We start from the raw sequence: 19,394 nt of genomic DNA on the forward strand, positions 1-19,394 counted from the left end.
AGATTAGAAAATATAATAACATCAGGTTGTCCAGGTTTTCGCTTATAAATGAGACCAATCGAAGCAAAGACAGGCTCCAATTAGATACATAAAAATGGTGAGGTTAACATTACTAATGATTATTTTTCGAAGCTTTTTATGTTATATTACTCTATTAGAAAGGAAACATTAGTTTGCCCAGGTTTTGGCTTTGAGTTGGGTGTGGGTATTACCTTACGTATAGCCCCAGGAGTTACAAGACATGCAGCCTGACAGTTAGATGTCATCGTCGGATTATCCGAGGAAGTAATTCTTGCTTCCTGCAAAGCTGTATCTTTCATGTTTTCGAGCCTGGCATATCAATAAGTTCCAGAGGTATTAACTAATATTTCTTAGGCGAATCAGGGCATATCAATTTGGAAATCTATGGCATAACAATTTGGAAAAACAAGAAGCCGACGGCAAGGAACAATTATAATATGTATAATATCAGAAGCAGGAGCTCCTGATGAGCAAGTTTTTGTGTCATTTTATGACTGTCGAATGTTAGTGCTAACAACATTACTAGGGAGATAGATTAACATCCGATCAGACAATCTTATCTAGATGCGACTTTTCATCATGTCTGCAAGTTGTAAAAGCTGAGATGATTGTCCTGAATTAGCAAAAAGTTCATCCTCTCAATTCACAAAATTTCAAGGAGTTTTTGGGATAGTGATGAGTACCTATATAACAAATACAAATAACGTGTACATCAGTAAAGCTTGATGTTAGCGATCATCATCTCCCAAATATTTATAATCCAGCACATCGTCATGAATCACCCTGTTGGATGTCTCTTCCAATCATGAAGTTAGAACTAAGAGATGGAAAGCACAACCAACTCACTGAACTCTAGAAAAATTTGCATAGAGTAGTCACACTTTGGAGAAGGCAATATGTACAAATCCAGAAACATCAGTAGCTAGTTAAAATTGCATGACCAGGAACTTTTGTGTTTCTATCATGAAATACTCAAATCCATTGAACTATGTGAGGAAAAAGAAAATGTTGAGAGAGATTTACTTGAGATCAGAGGCTATTCCATTTTGAGGGGAAAAATTATGGAGCTAATTAATCCTTCAAGGATGCAACTAATATGGTACACAATGCCAATGGGACAATCAAATTAAACAATACATTATTTAGATGGCTTATGACCATGTGCTTTGGTTTGGCTAGCTGCGGCAGACATGACACGTAAACAACTCGCAATTTCTGTGAAGGATGGCCTGATTGCTGGATTAGGGGCCCAACACTGCTCCATCAGTCTTCTCCATTCAGGGTCACAATAACTTGGGATGATTGGCCTCAATGTGTTGTTCACGATACCTCCTGCGAGCATAGAGAAGTTATCAAAATTAATTAAACTTTTAGCTTTTGGAATACCTTTTAGGAGCAGGGAGGAAAAACAGAGGTCAAAGTTATCATAATCAAGGGGAATAATCTACAACACATGAACAACACTTTGGATCGACGAACCTCATGGCTGATATACCATGACAATTTTAATTAGTTGCTAGATGTCAAAGTTATCTGCAAGCAATACGAACACATTGCTTTTGTAGTAATCTGCATCTTAAAACCTATTGTTCTCAATACCATATCCTATGTTTTAACCCAGTCCTGTTCTATATTCCCAATCAACGAAATCTTAATAGAATGATGAGGTAAACCCAGGGTCACCATAACAATTTAGGGAACTGAGAGAGATACAACCCTTTGTACAACCATTTTGACATGCCCCCAGATGAAAGTATAAATCTTCACTTGTAATGAGACAACATCTATAACTTATCAAAATAAATAAATGAGACAACATCTATAAGCTGTATATAAGTTTACTCCCATTGTTCAACGTGACAGGTTACCAGTGCAGTACCCATTCTGCTTATCACAATAACAAATGAACTACCCATTAAGCAATGCCACAGTTTGGACACACAGCTGGCTGGTAAATATTGGAGGTTTCCACACCACATAGCCCATATGATGCCAAGCAAAAGTGGCTGTAGATATTCTACACCCTTGCACTTGTACGCTTGGTTGATGGAACAATCAATAGACTAAGGATTACGGATACAAAAGGACCTAGCAGAACCATATTTCTGACAATTGAGCTTAGCCCATTCAAAAAGGCAATGCTGCTGAAGTATGACTCGAGCCCGTACTAGCTTGAGCTGAGCTGGTGGCACCATAGCTTTGAATTTTGTTCTGTTCTGGCTGGAATGGCAGGAATTTTCAGTTCCAGTATAGTACCCGGTACACTATACATTCTTATTCCGTTTCGTTCCAAAATCCGGCCCATTCTGACCGATTTCGAACAACATTCCAGTCCGAAATTTTCTTAATAGAAAATTTGTAATTTTCTTATGTTTGGATGGTATCTTTGTGAATTTCAAATCTAAACGGCATTCATGTAATTTTAAAATTTAATAGTCATTTATATAATTTTTATTTTTTTGTAACTTTAAATGTCCCCTCATTCTCTATTTTCCATTTTTTTTTTACATCTCATTATTTTTAATAATTTCTTGGTTCTTTTATTTTCTTTTTGTATGTCTCAACTCAAGTTTGTGATTTTTTAATATTATCTTTTAACACCATTACCTCTACCTTTTTTATGTTTTCAACGTATATTCATTTTATAAATCTCTAATTCTTCCATACACACACACACAAATACATACATGATACACAATTACATATACATGTATTTATTTGATTAATTATCAGTTTATATATTTAAATATATATATATAGCTAATCCCGAAATGGTACACCGGAACACTATGGTACTGAAAATATTCCATTCCACTGCTTAAACCAGAATGGAATTTAAAACATCGAGTGGCACTCCATAAGCTCAAAGAGCAGTTCGTGAGCAAACCCAACCTCAACTAGCATTTTGAGGTAATTTTTTTTTTCTTGACTGCAGGGCATCGGTATATAGGGGGCCCCATTATAAAAAATCTTAACTTACATTTAAAGAAAAATGAAGTCAAACAACCAACCAGCATGTTTGCTCAAATCCAAAGAGAAGCAACTGCCAATGATTTATCTGTTAGGGTACACACAGGGGTCCCATCCACTGGGGCAGACCTCCGCTCATTTTTAATGCACGATTTACAACCATTCTTCCAACGTTTTCAATGTAATTATTGACATCATATTATTGGTGAACGCTAATTGCTCAATAGAAAAATGATCCTTAGAAATAGTTAGCTTTCAATGGTCTTCATAAATCTCTTCCCTCATTTAAGAATCAAAGTAGTTGATATTACCAAGCACGCTCAAAGTCCAATGACAATTACTCATGTATGTGCTATGACAACTCAAACAGGTCGGTTCATTTACAGATCTAAATCTCTCGTACCAAACCATAAACCAACACTATTCTGTTTGGACAAACTATCATGGAATAGTTAGTGACAATTTATCATTACCCTTTCAGTATGCAAGGTAACATGGCCAAACAAGTACAGGCAGAGGTAGGGCTGCAAATGAACAGAGTAGCTTGTGAACAGCTCAAGCTTGGCTCGTGTATACTCGATTCGAACTCGATTCATTTAATAAATGAGATGTTTGTAAACACTAATATAGGTTCAAATATTAAACAAGCAAAATTCGTATAAACTCAGTTCGACTTGGTTTAGACTCGTGAACAAAACTCATATAAGCTCGGCTTGACTCGTTTGAGCTCGTTTTGAAGCTTGTAATATGTTTTATATATGTATGTATTATATATATTACATGTTAGTTACTCATCAAAATATGTATATATATTACATGTTAGTTATATTTTATATACTTAATTATATATTATTAATTTATTTATAGTTTACCTTATTTAATATAGATATGTTATGTTTCCAAAATGTGTATAGGATAATTTGTATAATAATATATCATACAACTACAACTATTGATTTATTATATTATCTATATGTATTAAATAGTTTAGTTTATTACATTTATCTTGTATATTATTCTTTTAATTTATAACTATAAATTATTTTTATAAAAAAAGTTATACCATAAGAACTTTGAGTCAAAATTATTTGGTTGAATAGTTAAATGGTTTAAGTTTTTTTTTTTGTAAAATTTAAAAATTTTTTATTAATCAAAATATAAGATTAGAAATTTCAAAATAAAAAATCAAGTTCGAGCTCAAGTAGCTCCAGCTTGAGTCATTTGTTTATTTTTAATTGAGCTCGAGTCGAATTCGAACAACATTAATAGTAAACGAACCGAGCTCGAGCAAGGATATTCGAGTTTGAGCGAGTAAACATGTTAATTGAGTACTTGAATTCTACTCGACTCGGTTCGTTTGCAGCCCTAGGCACAGGCAGAACCATGAAGAAGGTACAGAACAGAGAAGTTGAATAATGTACCTATGATTTCACCATAATGCATGTTTGCATACGGCTCCTCCCCAGTGAGAATCTCCCATAAGACAATACCAAAGGAAAACACATCAACCTGTGGCAACAAAATTAATGCACATTGCAGAGGGAAAAAGTGTAAGAGTTAGTGATTAGGGTTGATGTAATACACCAAGTTATGCTGATTATTCTGCTGCCTACCTTTTCAGAGACCTTATTGCTGCTGCCATTCAACAGCTCTGGGGCCATCCATGGTAGGGTTCCACGTACACCACCCGAAACCAGGGTATTTTTCTTGATTTTTGACAGGCCAAAATCACCAACCTGCGAAAGAATATTTTTCATAAAAAAATTTGCAGTAAACACAAAATAATCAATAATGGGAAGAACTTTTCCCCCAAATGCACAAAGCCAGAATACCAACCTTGCAAATTGGTCGTGAAGGATCTTTCAAGTTCACAAGCAAGTTGTCACATTTCAAATCAAAATGCACAATATTCTTTGAGTGTAAATATTCCATTCCAAATGCTGCATCCATGGCAATTATCAGTCTCTTGCGGCGATCAAGATACCTGCAAAGTAAGATGATGTTACAAAGGATGCAGGATTATTAAAGAAGTAACTGCTTCAATTCTAGAACAGCATAGTCAAATAAGGCTTAGATTTTTAATTAAAAAATAGCTCGAATCTTTTAGAGTAATGACCATATGGATTTAACATTCAATTCTGTTGATCCAGTTTAGCTACAATGACATCAAAATAATTTTAATACACAGTTTGCAATCGTGACATGCCTCAGAAAGTACCAAACTCAACTCAAGAACCACACAAGTGTATGCATTACCTATCCTTGCGAACTAAAACATGTCTAAGAGAACCATCCACCATGTACTCCGTCACAGTTGCTAATGTTCCCCCTGGCCCATCTTGCACTACACCATAAAATGCCACCACATTTGGATGGTGAAGCTTGGAGAGAATATCAGCTTCCCGCCAGAACTCTAAAGTCTGAGAACAGCAGCAAGTATATGACATCATGAAAGAACGCATAAATGAAAGAGTGCTTATCTTACTCCCATGATTTGCTTTTATGACATATGAAGAGTGGCAATAATATAGAGACAATAAATGGCTAACACATCAATAAGATAACATGAACTGGGATTCATTCGGCGTTTTGAGGGCAAGTTACCAATCTCTCTTGCTCTGATGATCGACCCATGAAGCAGCTCTTCTTTATTCTCTTAATGGCAACATCCGTTCCTCTCCATTTTCCATGATACACAGTCCCAAAGGTACCAGAACCCAGTTCCTTCAGCTCTTCAAGATCTTCATTCATTATAATCTAGAATGTGTATCCGGAAGAAAGAATCAAACCATTGCAGTACAGGACAAAAACTATCTCAGACTAACAAAACCGCAATAAGTTCCGTGTATATCCCCAAGATAAATAAATAAATAAATAATCTAAACAATTCAGGAAGCAAATGTATTAAAGTATGATCAATTAACAACAAACATATCAATAGTTTCAGTGCTATAAATTACTTTCAGAGAGCCATTTTCCTATTAAAAAGACTAAGGCCGTGTTTGGGAAGTGAGATGAGTTGAGAACATCTCAAAACTTCTCATTATTTCATTCCCAAACATCACTCAAACATAAAACACTTGTTCAATTTCAAATCTTCAACTTTTTTATCTAATCATTACAACTTTTCCAAACTTCCAAACAAAACACAAAAAACAATACAACTTTTTCAAATTTCAACACAAAATAATATTAAAAAGTATAATTTTTTAACTTTATAATATTTTTATTTAACCTTTTCTTTTTCCTTTTCCAAAACCCAATAAAACATCTTAACTCAAACCATTTTACTACTATTCACAGAATTCTCATCTCATCTCATTACCTAAACATGCCCTTGAATACCAGTTTTAATTTTGTCTAAAGAACTTTGTAGCGCAGATTCAGAACCGTAGCCAGATGAAGCAAAGTAATAGAAAAGAAGTAGCTTTGTCAATGATTTAGACTCCTCCACTGAAACCTTAACTTAGAGCTCGTTCTCAATGGCTCATTTAGTCATTTAAGTTTCTACCACAACCTATTTATTTTGTCAATTAAATATGATACTGGAGAGGGGAAGACAACCAAAAATAGATTGTTCCTATGACTTAGAAGTATATACTGCAAAGGATCTTCAAAATTGGGTCTTGCAAACACTAATAAACAAGTATCGAAGCAGTTTGGGAGCTCATTCCTCCACAATAAGTAGTACATTTATACTTTCTCGAATCTACAACACTACTCATGCAAGGTGAAACTCACAAAGTAAGATGTATTATCTCCCTTTCCGTCTCAAACAAATAGTTTCTTTTTCTCTCTCTCTCTCTTTTTTAATATCTAGAGAAATTTGACCCTTAAACCTACTTTGACACCACTCTACCTCACCCTTTCTAATATCTAGCTTTTGATGGGACAAGCTTTATTTAATGAACTTCAAATTCAAAACAGTCATGGAATGTATGATGAACATATATTATAAGAAAAATCTCATTTCAAGTTGCATATGCTATTATTGATGTATATGCTGACAGTTATTTGATCTAGAAAGGGTTGGTTTACAAATAATGGAGAATTCAACACACAAAAATCCATAATTAATCACATCAATGGCTTCTTATCTTTTATAACAAAACGAAGAGAGGTGTCGACATTGATGTCCAGAAATGTTTATTCCAAAGATTTGTTTTTCCAAATTTATGAAATGCTCTTTTAGTTTGCACAAAAATTATAAATTCCCAGTATAAAGTATAATAAACAAAATACTATTTGGTGCCAAAAAGGAGGGAAATGGTGCCAAATCACAAATTATTCAGCTATGAAGCACTGCTATTGAATTATATGCAGCCATACACAAGCAAAAACAAACATATAACTTCAATGGATAGACTCACCTGCCATGCCATGATGAGAGAACACCAAATTAAGAGCAAATAAGTTCACTAATTTGACCAAAAAAAAAAAAAAAGAGAGAAATAAGGCAGAGGGAGACAATAGTCCATATCTCATTAGAAACCCTAAACTGTATTAAGCACACTACAAGCTTTCTGTAGACATCTCAGACTTACTCCCTCTTCATCAAAATTTTTGAATTCCAGGCACCAAACTGATGTACTCACTTTTGTTTCATTGCATTCATTTGCCATGAATCTATAAACAAATAAATAAGGTGTACAAATCTACCCCCCTGTCCCAATATAAGCGTCTTGGCTCTATATGGCACTATTACTAAAAAGTAGAAAGTTAATTGACTTCCTAAAATGCCCTTCACTATATTAGACGTGGGCAAGATTTTTAATGAAAATTCTGTTTGATTGGTTTTTTGAAAGGATGAAGGTATCTCAGGAATATGTCAAACTACATGTTTCTACCCTTGGAAAATAGACTTTTTCTATAAATAAATGGAAATTTCTTTTAAAATGTTCTAAAAAAGAAAACAAAGGCATTCGAGTTGACATGGAGGGATTGCTGTTTAAATTTGGATTTTACAACAGAAGCTCCGTTTATAACAACATCAAGGAATGACTATGATATCAATTGAGCCGCTTATATCATGAAGGCATTGCATTGCAGGACCTCTGTACTTGTAATAAGAAGCATGTGGATACCTGCAAAGTACTGATATCAACATCTCCCAGGGAAGGATTTAGAGGAGGTAGACCAATATTTCTGGATTCAAGCTTCACCTCCTACATCAAAGTGATAAGAAGTTACACAAGAAAATTCTTTTAGAAGTGTTTCTCAAATCAAATAACCATTCAAAAGAAAACCTCTAACCATTCAAGAGAATACCTCATACTCTGACTCTGGCATTCTTAGATTTTCCATCATCCTATCAAACTGCATACTTTCAGTGCCCTTCACTTGGGAATGACCATAATTTGAATGCAGAACTTCACTGTCTCCAAGCATTCCAGGTTCTTTCTGATCATCTTCATCAAAATTGAGTTGGGAATCCACATGGCTATGAGGAACTCCATCTGTTGTTAAAGGCTTAAGAGGATGTGACACATGATCTCCTTCTTCAACTTTTCTGATCGCAGGTGAAAAACCAAAATGATCCTGGTCAATAAGAGATACATCTTTTTGAACAAGCCCTTCTTGTGCCAATTTCTGGAAATATGACCAATGCTTAGGTTCATGATTCTCCAAGTTTATGCTCAAGCCAGCTCCATCTTTGTGCAGTGGACTAACACCAGAGGAGTCTTCAGAAAGTACTGCTCTTGAGAACATATCAGAAAGAAAATTACGAGAGAATCTGTCCTCAATATCGATAAGGATGTCTCCCTGTACAGGTTTGGATTCACCACTTGAGGGAATGTCTTGAGAAACATCTTCATTTGTGCTTCCCATCCAATAGATAGGCTGTGCATGTCCTTTTGTGTCGTCCAGTTGATCAGATGTTATATTCTTAGGGTGCTTAAAGGGAGCTACCTGACTCAAAGCAGGAAGTTCTGATCCAGCTTCTCCTGGTTCCTCAGCCAAGGGTTTCTCATCCTGATCCTTACTGCAGTTTGTCGCATGGTCAGACTTAAGAACAGTATTCTCATTTACAGCATCTTCATTATTCACGTGGTTTACAAATTCGTGGTTCAAATCACAATCTTCATCCTGTGAAAGCTTTGAGTTCATCTGAAAAATTGCATCAGTGAACTCCTTGTACTTTTGAAGTGGAGCAAGTCCATCATCAATGGTACGAGTATCTGTAAACAATGGCTTTGCTGTTGAGGTGAACTGTTCAGTCTGGGGAGGCTGATCACTGTCATGCAATTTGTCAATGCATTCTGTAATTGAATCCTGCTCAGCGATATCAGAGCGTGAGTGAGGTATGAGAAACTGAGAACCACGTGAATCATCCGACTTTGACAATCGATTCAGCAACTCTGCCTGCCCCCTGGGAATTCTTTCCGAATAGTAGAATCTCTGAGGATGCACATGTGTTTCAAGGTAACTCAAATCAATCGCACTGGACTCAGACTCGGCATAACCAGGAGCAATTGCAATACCAGACATGGAATAATGGTCATCATAGCTAGATTTAGGAACTTGCACAGGATTTTCAGCATCAACAGATGAAGAGGTTTTTTCAGCTTCCTTGTGCTGCACCTCAGTTCTTGAAGCCAATAAAGGTGTATCTCCTTCAGGTGCAGTAACCAAGACCCCTGCTTCTTCAACAGGAAGATTATCTATCAAGTTAACATTGTAATCTTTCTCTGAGGAGAAGACTTTTTTGGTGGCACTCTTTTGCTGAATGGACCCATCACATTTTGGTCTCAGCTGCTTTCCAGATATCTCCAAATTCTGTACCTGTAAGCCAGTAAATGGCTGCCCTTCAGTCAAGCCTCCCTGTTGATTCATAAGCCCATGAGGAGGAACTGATGTAGTAATTCCCCCAAAAGGGGAGTGATGAGAAGCCTGGTCATGGTGCAAAGGATACTGCTGAGACTCTCCATAATATGTCATCTGCCCTTGGTCAAACTGTTGATGGGGTTCATAAACATCTGAGGAACTTGGTAGAATTGCTTGTGACGACTGAACAGTCGATGATGAGACAATTGTGCCGGTCAATGGGAGAGTGATGACCCCTATTGAGTCTACAATAGGCCTACTTTCCCTCTCAACATCGTGTCCATCAAACACATCTAAAATATTTGCTGAAGAGCTCACCAGGCCATGCAGGGTTGAGTTTCTTCTTGATCCAATGTCCATGCCATTGACAGCAACCACATACTGAACCTCAGAATCGCCATCCACATTGACCAGACCCAACTGAACATCATCCAAATCACTCATGGAGAACAAAAACATCCTAAGCTTCTGTGATCCTTCCCCATCCTCTAGTTCATTACACTCCTCCATCATATTCTGCAGATCCTCATCACACGAAACAGAAACCAAGGCATCAAGATCCTCTCCAGGAAGCTGATACTTAATAACATGAACTTGGTTATAAATTGATAACGTTTTCTGCATCAGCTCTTGCCAAGAAATTTCCTTCCTTATGGAGATAATGCGTGTTTCACCTCCAACATACCTCAGCTTTCCATCACCTGGCCGAGGTAGGATTTTTCCACCAAAGCTGCAGAGAACCTTCATTTTTATCAATGAGTTATTGGAGGCGCCAGAAGAGGTATAGCATTGAACAACTCCTCTACTACTGTCATAAGTTCGTGGCACTGATTGAAGTGAACCATAGTTACTTCTATCTTCATGTAAAGAAGAGTTATTTCTCACGAACTCTTTTTCTTTAGGCCCTTTTTCAACTGTGGTCAGCATTGAAATATCTGATCCACTTTCAGAGCCTGTATGACTAATGCCCAAAATGCCTTTTATTTCTGTATAACCAGTTGCATAATTGGGATCATTATTTGGAAGCAAAGGCTTCCTTGGATTCACCCGATCGAGCATAAATTCAAGAGCAAACTCCTCACCTGTCTGTATGGAGTAATTAACTGGTTTGAATTTAGATACATGAAGGTCGGGAGGTCTCATATTAGCATGCATCCCATTCAGAGGGTCCTGCATAAATGACTCAGAGGCAGGCTGGGATTCCTCATTTCGAGGATCCATGAAATAGTAAGGAAACTGCTCCTGTATACTTTATTGTTCCATCAAACCATCGTCTGCTTTTCACTCCATTTAACAGAAACTTAACAGTGATTCCCCAAGTGAACAACACAGTATATGCATGTACAAACAACGCATCTAAAACATACCAAATTACAGCCTTGCTATAAGATTAAAGCCTGATAGATACCCAGAGGTTTCAGCAATCTTAAAACAGGTGAAAGCAACCTATACCTTTTCCAATAATTTGAAAATCTTCAAGACATAGTAAACTGCACACAAGAACGAAATTTGAGTAGCAATCCAAAAGTACAAAAATTTATAAGAACCCAAAAGTAAATCTATGCCAAGCCTAAGAGAAATGCTAGAATGAAAAATACAAAGAAGAGTCAAATTCAATGAAAACTATAAAGAAAAATTAAATTCAAATGAAAACTATGAAGAAGAGTTAAATTCAATAAAAATCAGAAATGAAGGTACAACTCCATACAGCCATTTTATATCAAAAAAATAATATTAGCAGGGGACATTTAACCTTCTTGAAAAGGATAAAACAACTTCCTTTAACGGTCACATTTATCCAAGTTCACGTAAATTAATAACTTTTGTTAGACATTTCCGGCTGAGCAATTAGTTCTTTTATTTTCTTCTTTGGTCTGATCAGTTTCAAAAAATGAAGAGCCAATCAAAAGCAAAAGGAACCTGCAAAGGTAAATTAGTCCAGATACAGTCAGTGGTGGAGCCACTCTATGCTCAGTGGGTGCTAGAGCTTTGAGACATTTGTTAGTTATATATAATTTCTTAAAAGATTAGTTTTTTTTTTTTTTAAACTATTTCACCCACTAGAAAAATTATAGGGTCACTTTTGAGAATATTTTTTAATTGCACCAAGAAAGATTGTGACATTAATATTATGTGGATCTGCTTGTCATTTAGAGACAATAGAAGATAAAGGAATTTATTTTGCCTTCTAAAAACAATACAAAACAGTCTATCAAAGAAAACAACTTAACATAAGGCAAAAATTCTAAAAACTGAAAAAATTAAAAAGACAAAAAACAAGAGTGCCCATCCATCTAGGCTTCACATGATTCTAATCCAAGCCTATCAAAAGTGCAAAAATGTGTTTAAAAGAAACCTAATAACAATTGCAAACTATTGATGGTGTGATAAAAATAAAAAATAAAAAAAAGGAATAAGAAGCAAATCATTGATGACTTCAGTCATGCATTATGTTTATATTGATAAAGGTGAAGCATCTCTCATTGCAAGAATCAATTTCTTTGATCATCTTTTGGTCATTCTCAATATTATATAGTATTGTTTTTTCCATTTTTTCATATGTACTCATTTCATCTCATAGAGGATAACCATAATGATTTTTTATTAAACAGTAAAATTTTCTACAAAAAAAAAAAGTATCATATCGATTTTTTTAATTATTTTAGTTAGATTTTTTTTTAAGTAAAAAGAAATTTATTAATCCACATAATTAGGCATAGACCAAGTACATAGAAAGTATACAAGAAAAAACACCTAATTAGTTGGATTTTTGCAAACACTGAAGCAAAATCTTGTGGACACTACGGACTTTAAGTGGATCGATAGTTTTCTATGGATTACATATTAACCAATATTCGATTGATCGTTCTAAAGTTATTGAAAAAACAGATTGTGAGTCACTTCCTTTCTGTCCAAGTTACTTTTGTTTGTCGACGTTTCTTCTCTATATGTCTAACTCACTCTCTTTGTACTTTCTGAGTTTCTGGAATGTTCGCTATCAGATATCAAAACCATTTTCAGATGGTTCATTATCTCCCACAAGAAAAAGCATAGAAATTAATGCAACAGCAAGGTCGGTTAATCATATTTGTATTAGATTCTTAGAAATAAAGCATTTTGAGGCAGTGCTTGAATCTGATCATCGAATAAGTTTACAAATGCTAGACTAAATGATTGTATGGTCCATGTAATTGTTTACCTTTTCCGGTCTCTGTTCTTTTCTCTCTTTTGATGGAACATATTATTGAGCAACAAAGGTCTGCAGATGATGTGATTCTTCTACACTATAACTCTCTTTTTGAAAAAGTGGCACAATTAATTTATTGTAACTTAACTTTTATATAGGCCTAATCTTAGTAATTTTCCTTGCTGAAACCCAACACGGACCAATCACTTCAAAGGATTTAATACAAAAATGCATACTAAATCTGTTAGCCCAAAGTTCCTCTATTTCTGCTTTTGTGCTACACCTATAGATCATCGTTTTTCTTGTTTTTCTTTGGGTCTTGACTTTACCAATATTTGACGCATGACGTGCCAAAGCCAGTGCAATGGAACTTGACCAGAGAAATGAAATGCTACAGCAGCCAGAAAATGATATAACTAAATTTTAGCTGCGTAGAACTGAAGCGTTTCAAACAATTAGGAGCGTATGTTATTACCTTTGGATGGGCTTAATCAGTAGACAGATGGGAAATCTAACCTGTATGATAACATACACAAGTAGAAACAGCTCGTCCCAATTTCTCCTTGGGATCAAAACAAGTTTTGAAAACCCATTCGCAAAGAAATTGAATTTCAAGAACAAAAAATTACCAAATTTCGCTTGTGTAATTTGATCAATTTATTTTAGCATTTCCTCTTATTCCCAAAATCACATTTTCAACAACGACCATATGCATCTCATCTCAGCAAACCATCAAACAAAAGCACCTCTAACATGCATATATATCACATGCACCCTAACTTGGTAAGAAAGAAATCAGACACAGATCAAAACCCGTTAAACACAAATCATAGCCACAAGCTTATTTAGATTGAAATTAAAAGAAAATAATAAGTTGAAATTAAAAGAAAATAATAAGAATCTAAATACCTGTTAAAAGAGCAATGCTTTCTAACTAGTTCTCAGTTCTGGTTATAGTTCAAAAGGGTTTGAGTGAACAGGCTATTACTGTACATGAACAAGAGTCTCCGTCAGAGCTCAAAGAACCCATATCTTCAAACTTTCCCTCACTTTCCGTAGCTAACCCGAAAATTTTTCTTTGAACGTTTTTCTTCTTTTATAGACTCCAAAACGGTCCTTCGAAGGCAATAAAACGACGACTTAGAAGCCTCTTATAATATTCTTTTCTTTCGAGCAGGCGACGGACACAGTTCCTACTTTGCCCTTCGTAGGTATTCTTTCTACTGAAATGCCATGGGAAATTCTGGTTGACTTAAGTCCTTTTTTTATTATGTGTCAAAAGGTTAATTCCTTTCCTATTTATTTTATTAGGAAAGAGGAGGGAAGTTTAGCATGAGCCTGCATTCACTTGTCTTCCGATGAGCCCACCCTTTGAAAAAAATAAAAAAATAAAAAATTGAGAAAAAAAATATTTTATTTAAATAGGATCTAATTATGAAAGAAAAATAAAATCTAATTTTAAAAAATTAGATTTTGAAAATGAGTACAAAATATAAAAAATTATTTAGATAAAAGTTTTTTTGCAATACGTGTCTTATAAGAGTAATGCTATAAATCATATTCAAATCTTACTCTTATTTCATTACGTAAAATGCAGCACTTTCAACACCTCTGGATCATCTTTTACTTTAAAAAAAATATATATGTAGATTGATAGACAATGTCACTTTTATCATAATAGAATAAACATAGAATAAGGGTATAGTATGTAGAACTTTCCTTTTTTATAGTAGTAGATAGATATGAAAAATTGTTTAGATAAAGTTCTTGTATTTTTATTTTTTTTTTTTAGTTTTGGTGAAAGTTATTTTGGGTTTTAAATTTTTTTCCACATAACCCTAGACAAATGATTAGTTTTTTTTTTTTATAAATAAAGGTTTTCTAGGATTAAAAAGATGTTTGCATTGAAGTTTAATTTTTTTTTTAAATATATATATATATATAAACCATACATTGCAAATTCAGGAATAAAAAACAAATAAAATAAAAAAAAGATTTTTGAATCTTTGATTTTTGACCAGTCCATTACCAACCCTTTGATATATTTCTTGCATCCTTAATTCAATGATATGAGTTATGGTAACCTAGAAATTAAGTAATATTAAATAAGTTTCTTCTTTAATAATTTATATGATCAGGTCAATTATTAGGTGGGTAAATAAATGCATATTATTTTTATGGTGGCAACAAATGCATATTATTTATTAAGAAGTGATATGCATCAGCCACTATTCAATTTAACACCACATATTTCTAGCTTTTTCATAGAGTATAGGGGTACTTTTCATAGGGTGTAGGGATGTTTTTCATATTATATAAATATTTTTTATAGGGTATGTGGTGTGTAATAATGAATAGTAACTGATGAGAATAATTTCTCTTATTTATTTGGGTGGCTCTACACCCACCGGCTATCACTAAGGCATTTCATCTACATTTGTTTTTTACTTTTTTGCTAACTTTTATTTTTAAACACTTTTAATTTTTTTTTTTAAATTCACAACATTATTAAAAAAATTATTTCTTTATCATTAAGTTAAAAAAAAAATAAAAAAAAAAACTTTTAAAAAAATCCCAATAGGAGCCCCCGGTGGGAAGACTAGCATTTTCCTTCTCTTCTTTTTTTCTATATTATTACAACAAGAAATGGGGGTTTTTTTTTTTTTTATCTAAATTTATCCGTAGTTGGGTAAATCATGGATCCATCAATTTCTAAATATTTATGAATTGGAAGATTGATACCTTATGGCTTGAAAATCTTAGGAAGTATATAGAATAACCTCCCACTTTTTCATTAAATGATATATTATTATTATTATTATTATTATTATTATTATTATTATTATTATTATTATTATTTGCATATAATGTAAGAGATATGATCTTTAATAGATTTCCTATATTTCAAATAAAATGAAGAATATTCATTGAATACAAAATATATAGTATTTTGAGCATTTCCGTCGTTAATATAATCATTTTTAAAACACACAAAATAAAATATATTACATTTTGCAATAAATAAACATTATCATGCAGATGCCCACATCAAGTAGTTATTACACTTTGAGTTTTTTTTTTTTTAATTTTTAATTTTTGAGTGTCATTTCAACAATGAAATAGATTGGGTTATTGGGTCACATACCTTGTACCTAACTCATATCTCACATTTTCCTTGACATGCTTAGATGGCCAAGAATCAAGAGAAAATCATAATTATATTTACCTTCAAAGAGAAGCAAGGGAAAGTATGGGATCATTTTGCCATTGAATGAAGATAAAAACATGGGTTTCACCCAATTAATTTATTATTATTTTTTTCATAAAAAGAATTCTTCCTTATAGTTATCTTTTTTTTTTTCCTTTGAATTCTGTTTCCTAATAGTTATCTTATCTATTAAGAAAAATGGTCAAATTCCAATTAAAGAAAACAAAGAAACATGGTCGGTGTTGCTCCTAGGCCGGCCTTAATTATTGAGATTGTGGAAGATTATGTAATATAAAGGTCGGCTGTGGATAAATGATGTCTTTCTTTTCTTAAAAACTGATACAGATGAGCTAAATGGGTATATATTTTTTGTGTTTCATATAATTCATCTTAATAATAAAGATAAAGAACTCTTATTAACGTCTTATATATATATTTAAGTCGGATTATCAGTAGCTCGGATCTTTTATCTTGAATATATAGACACAAAGAAAATATTTTAAAATGATATTTTCTTTGTGTAATATAAAGAAAACATGGTCAGTCTTGCTTGCGTGAAAGATCGTGTGGAAGATTACGTAATATAAAGGTTGGCTGTGGACAAATGGTGTCTTTCTCTTCTTAAAAACTGATAACAGATGTGACGCCCCCAAAATCCCCACGCCCGAACACGGGAAAATTGAGACGTCCGGATGGTGACAACCCGGGTCACCATCCCATCGACGGGTGCCGAGTGTGTGCAAGGCAACAGATGTGTACAGAGAAACACGCAGCGGATAACGAAAGTCATAACTAAGTACCAGAATTTTTCTTAACGTAATACAAGCTGTTTAAAACGTACATAGATAAGATATTACAGAACACAAATACAGTTTTAACAAATATAAAAGATAGCATCAGCAACCCGGCGGAGCCGCATCCTCGGGCTCAGCCTCCTCCTCTTCGTCCTCTAACTCTACACCAAAAGCTACGGAACCACGAATGGTACCGCAGGTAAGTAAAACCCAAACACTACCAGATAAAAACACATAAAACTCAAACAAGATGTATGAAACATGCTCAATGCACAAAGCCCATAAAACACAAGTTTTCCACACACGCCAAAAACCCATTTGGCCCAAAACATATCCTTTCCGAAAAACACGCCAAAAGTCACATTTGGCCGCCAAAAGTCCATTTGGCCCAATATCTCGCCAGAAGTCCATCTGGCCCAATATCTCGCCAGAAGTCCATCCGGCCCACGCCAAAAGTCCCATTTGGCCTCATAAACCATTATCCAATTTTAACCGTATGCACCATGACCTCCCCTAAGGGTCATCCGCACACCCTGGCTCCAGTGTCACACCGTAGAGTACCACCACGCATATGACACCTAACGAGCGATGCCCAGTTCCGCGCCCCGCGCGTGTGTAGCCAAGCATCCTCTAGCCCTCGCCAGCGAAGGACCACGGAGTCGGTGAGTAGGGCGATGCCCGGTTCCGCGCCCGGCGCGTTCGTAGCCAAGCATCCCCTAGCCCCGCTCCCGTCATCTCTCTCGACAACTCAGAGGACATCACTCAGTTTATTCTGCTCCCGAGTGACCAGAGGAGCTCCACCGAGATAATAACCCATCCCGGCTTGGGCTCGTGATACACACGCACCCGCAATACACTTACGCCAAAACACAGGCTTTTCACATAAATCCACAAACACACGTGCATGCACTATGTAATGCCATAACAATGCATAATAAACTAATCCAACAATCATAAATCAAATAAACAGGCAACTCCGTCCTCCATCCATCCGACCCCCGAAACTCCTCGGACTCAGTCCGGAATCAACAACCAACAACAGTAAAATAATTGAATGAGCAATATATATTAAAATCTGAAAATAGGGTTTGGAAAATACTTACAGCGCTATATGGCAATTTTAGAAAACAAGCGGCGTTGCAAACGGCGGAAAAACAGCAACGTCACAGTGAAAATTCACTGTGGCCGTGGGTTTGAAAAACCCACTTTTGAACGGGGACAAACTAGGACACGAAATTGATAGGGAATGGTCTAGGGATGGTTGTGAAGCTATTGGAAGTGATGAACGGCCGTGGGTGGCGGCGGAATCGCCGGAAATGGCCGGATTACCCAAAACGGAAACTAAGCTTGTAGGAGCTGTTCCGGTGGTCGTTGGAGGCCGGAAATGGGTGGGTTAGGACGGCAAGGAGTCAGTGATGAAGTGGTGAAGAAATGGTGGCCGGAGGTGGAGCGACGGCGGCGGATCGGAGCCAAAACCGTGCGGCTTTGTTGGACTTTTTCCGGCCAAATGGCCGGCCGGTTGGGGGTGAGCTTGGGTGGGGTGGTGCACCGGAGGGAGAGGAAGAGAATGGGACCTGTGGGGGGTCGATTGGTGGCCGGACGGCGGCGGTCTGGTAGAGAGAAGGGACGCCGGCGTGAGGGAGAGGGAGGAGAGAGAGAGAGCACGGGGGGGGGTTCGGTCGAGCGGGAAGCAGGGAAAGAAAAAGAAAAAAAAGAAAAAGAAGAAAAGGAAAAGAAAAGAAAAAGAAAAGAAAAAGAAAAGAAGAAAAAGAGAAAAAAGGAAAATGATGTGAAAAGAGATGAGGTCCAATCCTCACTCCGGGAAAACGAAACAAACCGCCAAAAAAGATTAAAAACCACAAAACAACTTAAAGAAATAAAACACAACATCAAATAAATTAAATTAAATTAAAAACCCATTTTTTTTTAAAACGCAAATAAATTAAAATAAATAACTGATATATTAATTAAAATAAAGACAATTATTTCAGCGAAAATACACTTAAAAGCGGGTCATCACATCCTCCCCTCCTTAAAAACAATTTCGTCCTCGAAATTGCAAATCAACCCCCAACTTAAAGCAAGCCACATAAACGCTCATAAACCAACTGAGATCAAGGTTAAAATACATACCTTCATCATTCGAACAAATACGGGTACTGCTCCCTCATGTCCGCTGCTCGCTCCCAAGAGAAGTCTTGAGCTAACGGATCTCCCCAAGCCACTTTAACTAAAGGTATCGTCTTGGACCTCAACTGTTGCTCCTTCCAATCCAAAATCTGCGACGGAACAACTTCGTAAGTAAGATCCAGTTGCAACTGAATACCTGCTGGGTCGACGAAGCGAGGCTCTTGCTGCCCAAAGCTCTTCTTCAGGGATGATACGTGGA

The 19,394-nt window shown here is 35.6% G+C and overlaps 1 protein-coding gene across 1 annotated transcript; it reads right to left on the reverse strand.

Moving 5' to 3' along the window:
- Positions 1-863: 863 nt before the first annotated feature.
- LOC122280706 lies at positions 864-14,083 on the reverse strand. The gene is made up of 9 exons (XM_043091689.1): positions 13,913-14,083; positions 8,260-11,306; positions 8,076-8,156; positions 5,596-5,748; positions 5,248-5,411; positions 4,828-4,975; positions 4,605-4,727; positions 4,413-4,500; positions 864-1,353 (listed from the first exon to the last, which is right to left on the reverse strand). The coding sequence occupies exons 2-9, from the start codon at positions 11,035-11,037 to the stop codon at positions 1,160-1,162; spliced, it is 3,729 nt and encodes a 1,242-aa protein (XP_042947623.1). The 5' UTR covers positions 11,038-11,306; positions 13,913-14,083; the 3' UTR covers positions 864-1,159.
- Positions 14,084-19,394: the final 5,311 nt, after the last annotated feature.

The sequence above is a fragment of the Carya illinoinensis genome, chromosome 11, assembly GCF_018687715.1.
Source record: "Carya illinoinensis cultivar Pawnee chromosome 11, C.illinoinensisPawnee_v1, whole genome shotgun sequence".
NCBI lineage: Eukaryota > Viridiplantae > Streptophyta > Magnoliopsida > Fagales > Juglandaceae > Carya > Carya illinoinensis.

What these genes read in the sequence shown, in the direction of transcription:
- LOC122280706 (XM_043091689.1), bottom strand. Translation starts at nt 11,037, where the DNA reads ATGGATCCTCGAAATGAGGAATCCCAGCCTGCCTCTGAGTCATTTATG. An exon ending in CATCAGAGCAAGAGAGATTG is followed by an intron (nt 5,412 to 5,595) that starts GTAACTTGCCCT and finishes TGCTGTTCTCAG; the next exon opens with ACTTTAGAGTTCTGGCGGGA. An exon ending in GTTTTAGTTCGCAAGGATAG is followed by an intron (nt 4,976 to 5,247) that starts GTAATGCATACA and finishes CTTACTTTGCAG; the next exon opens with GTATCTTGATCGCCGCAAGA.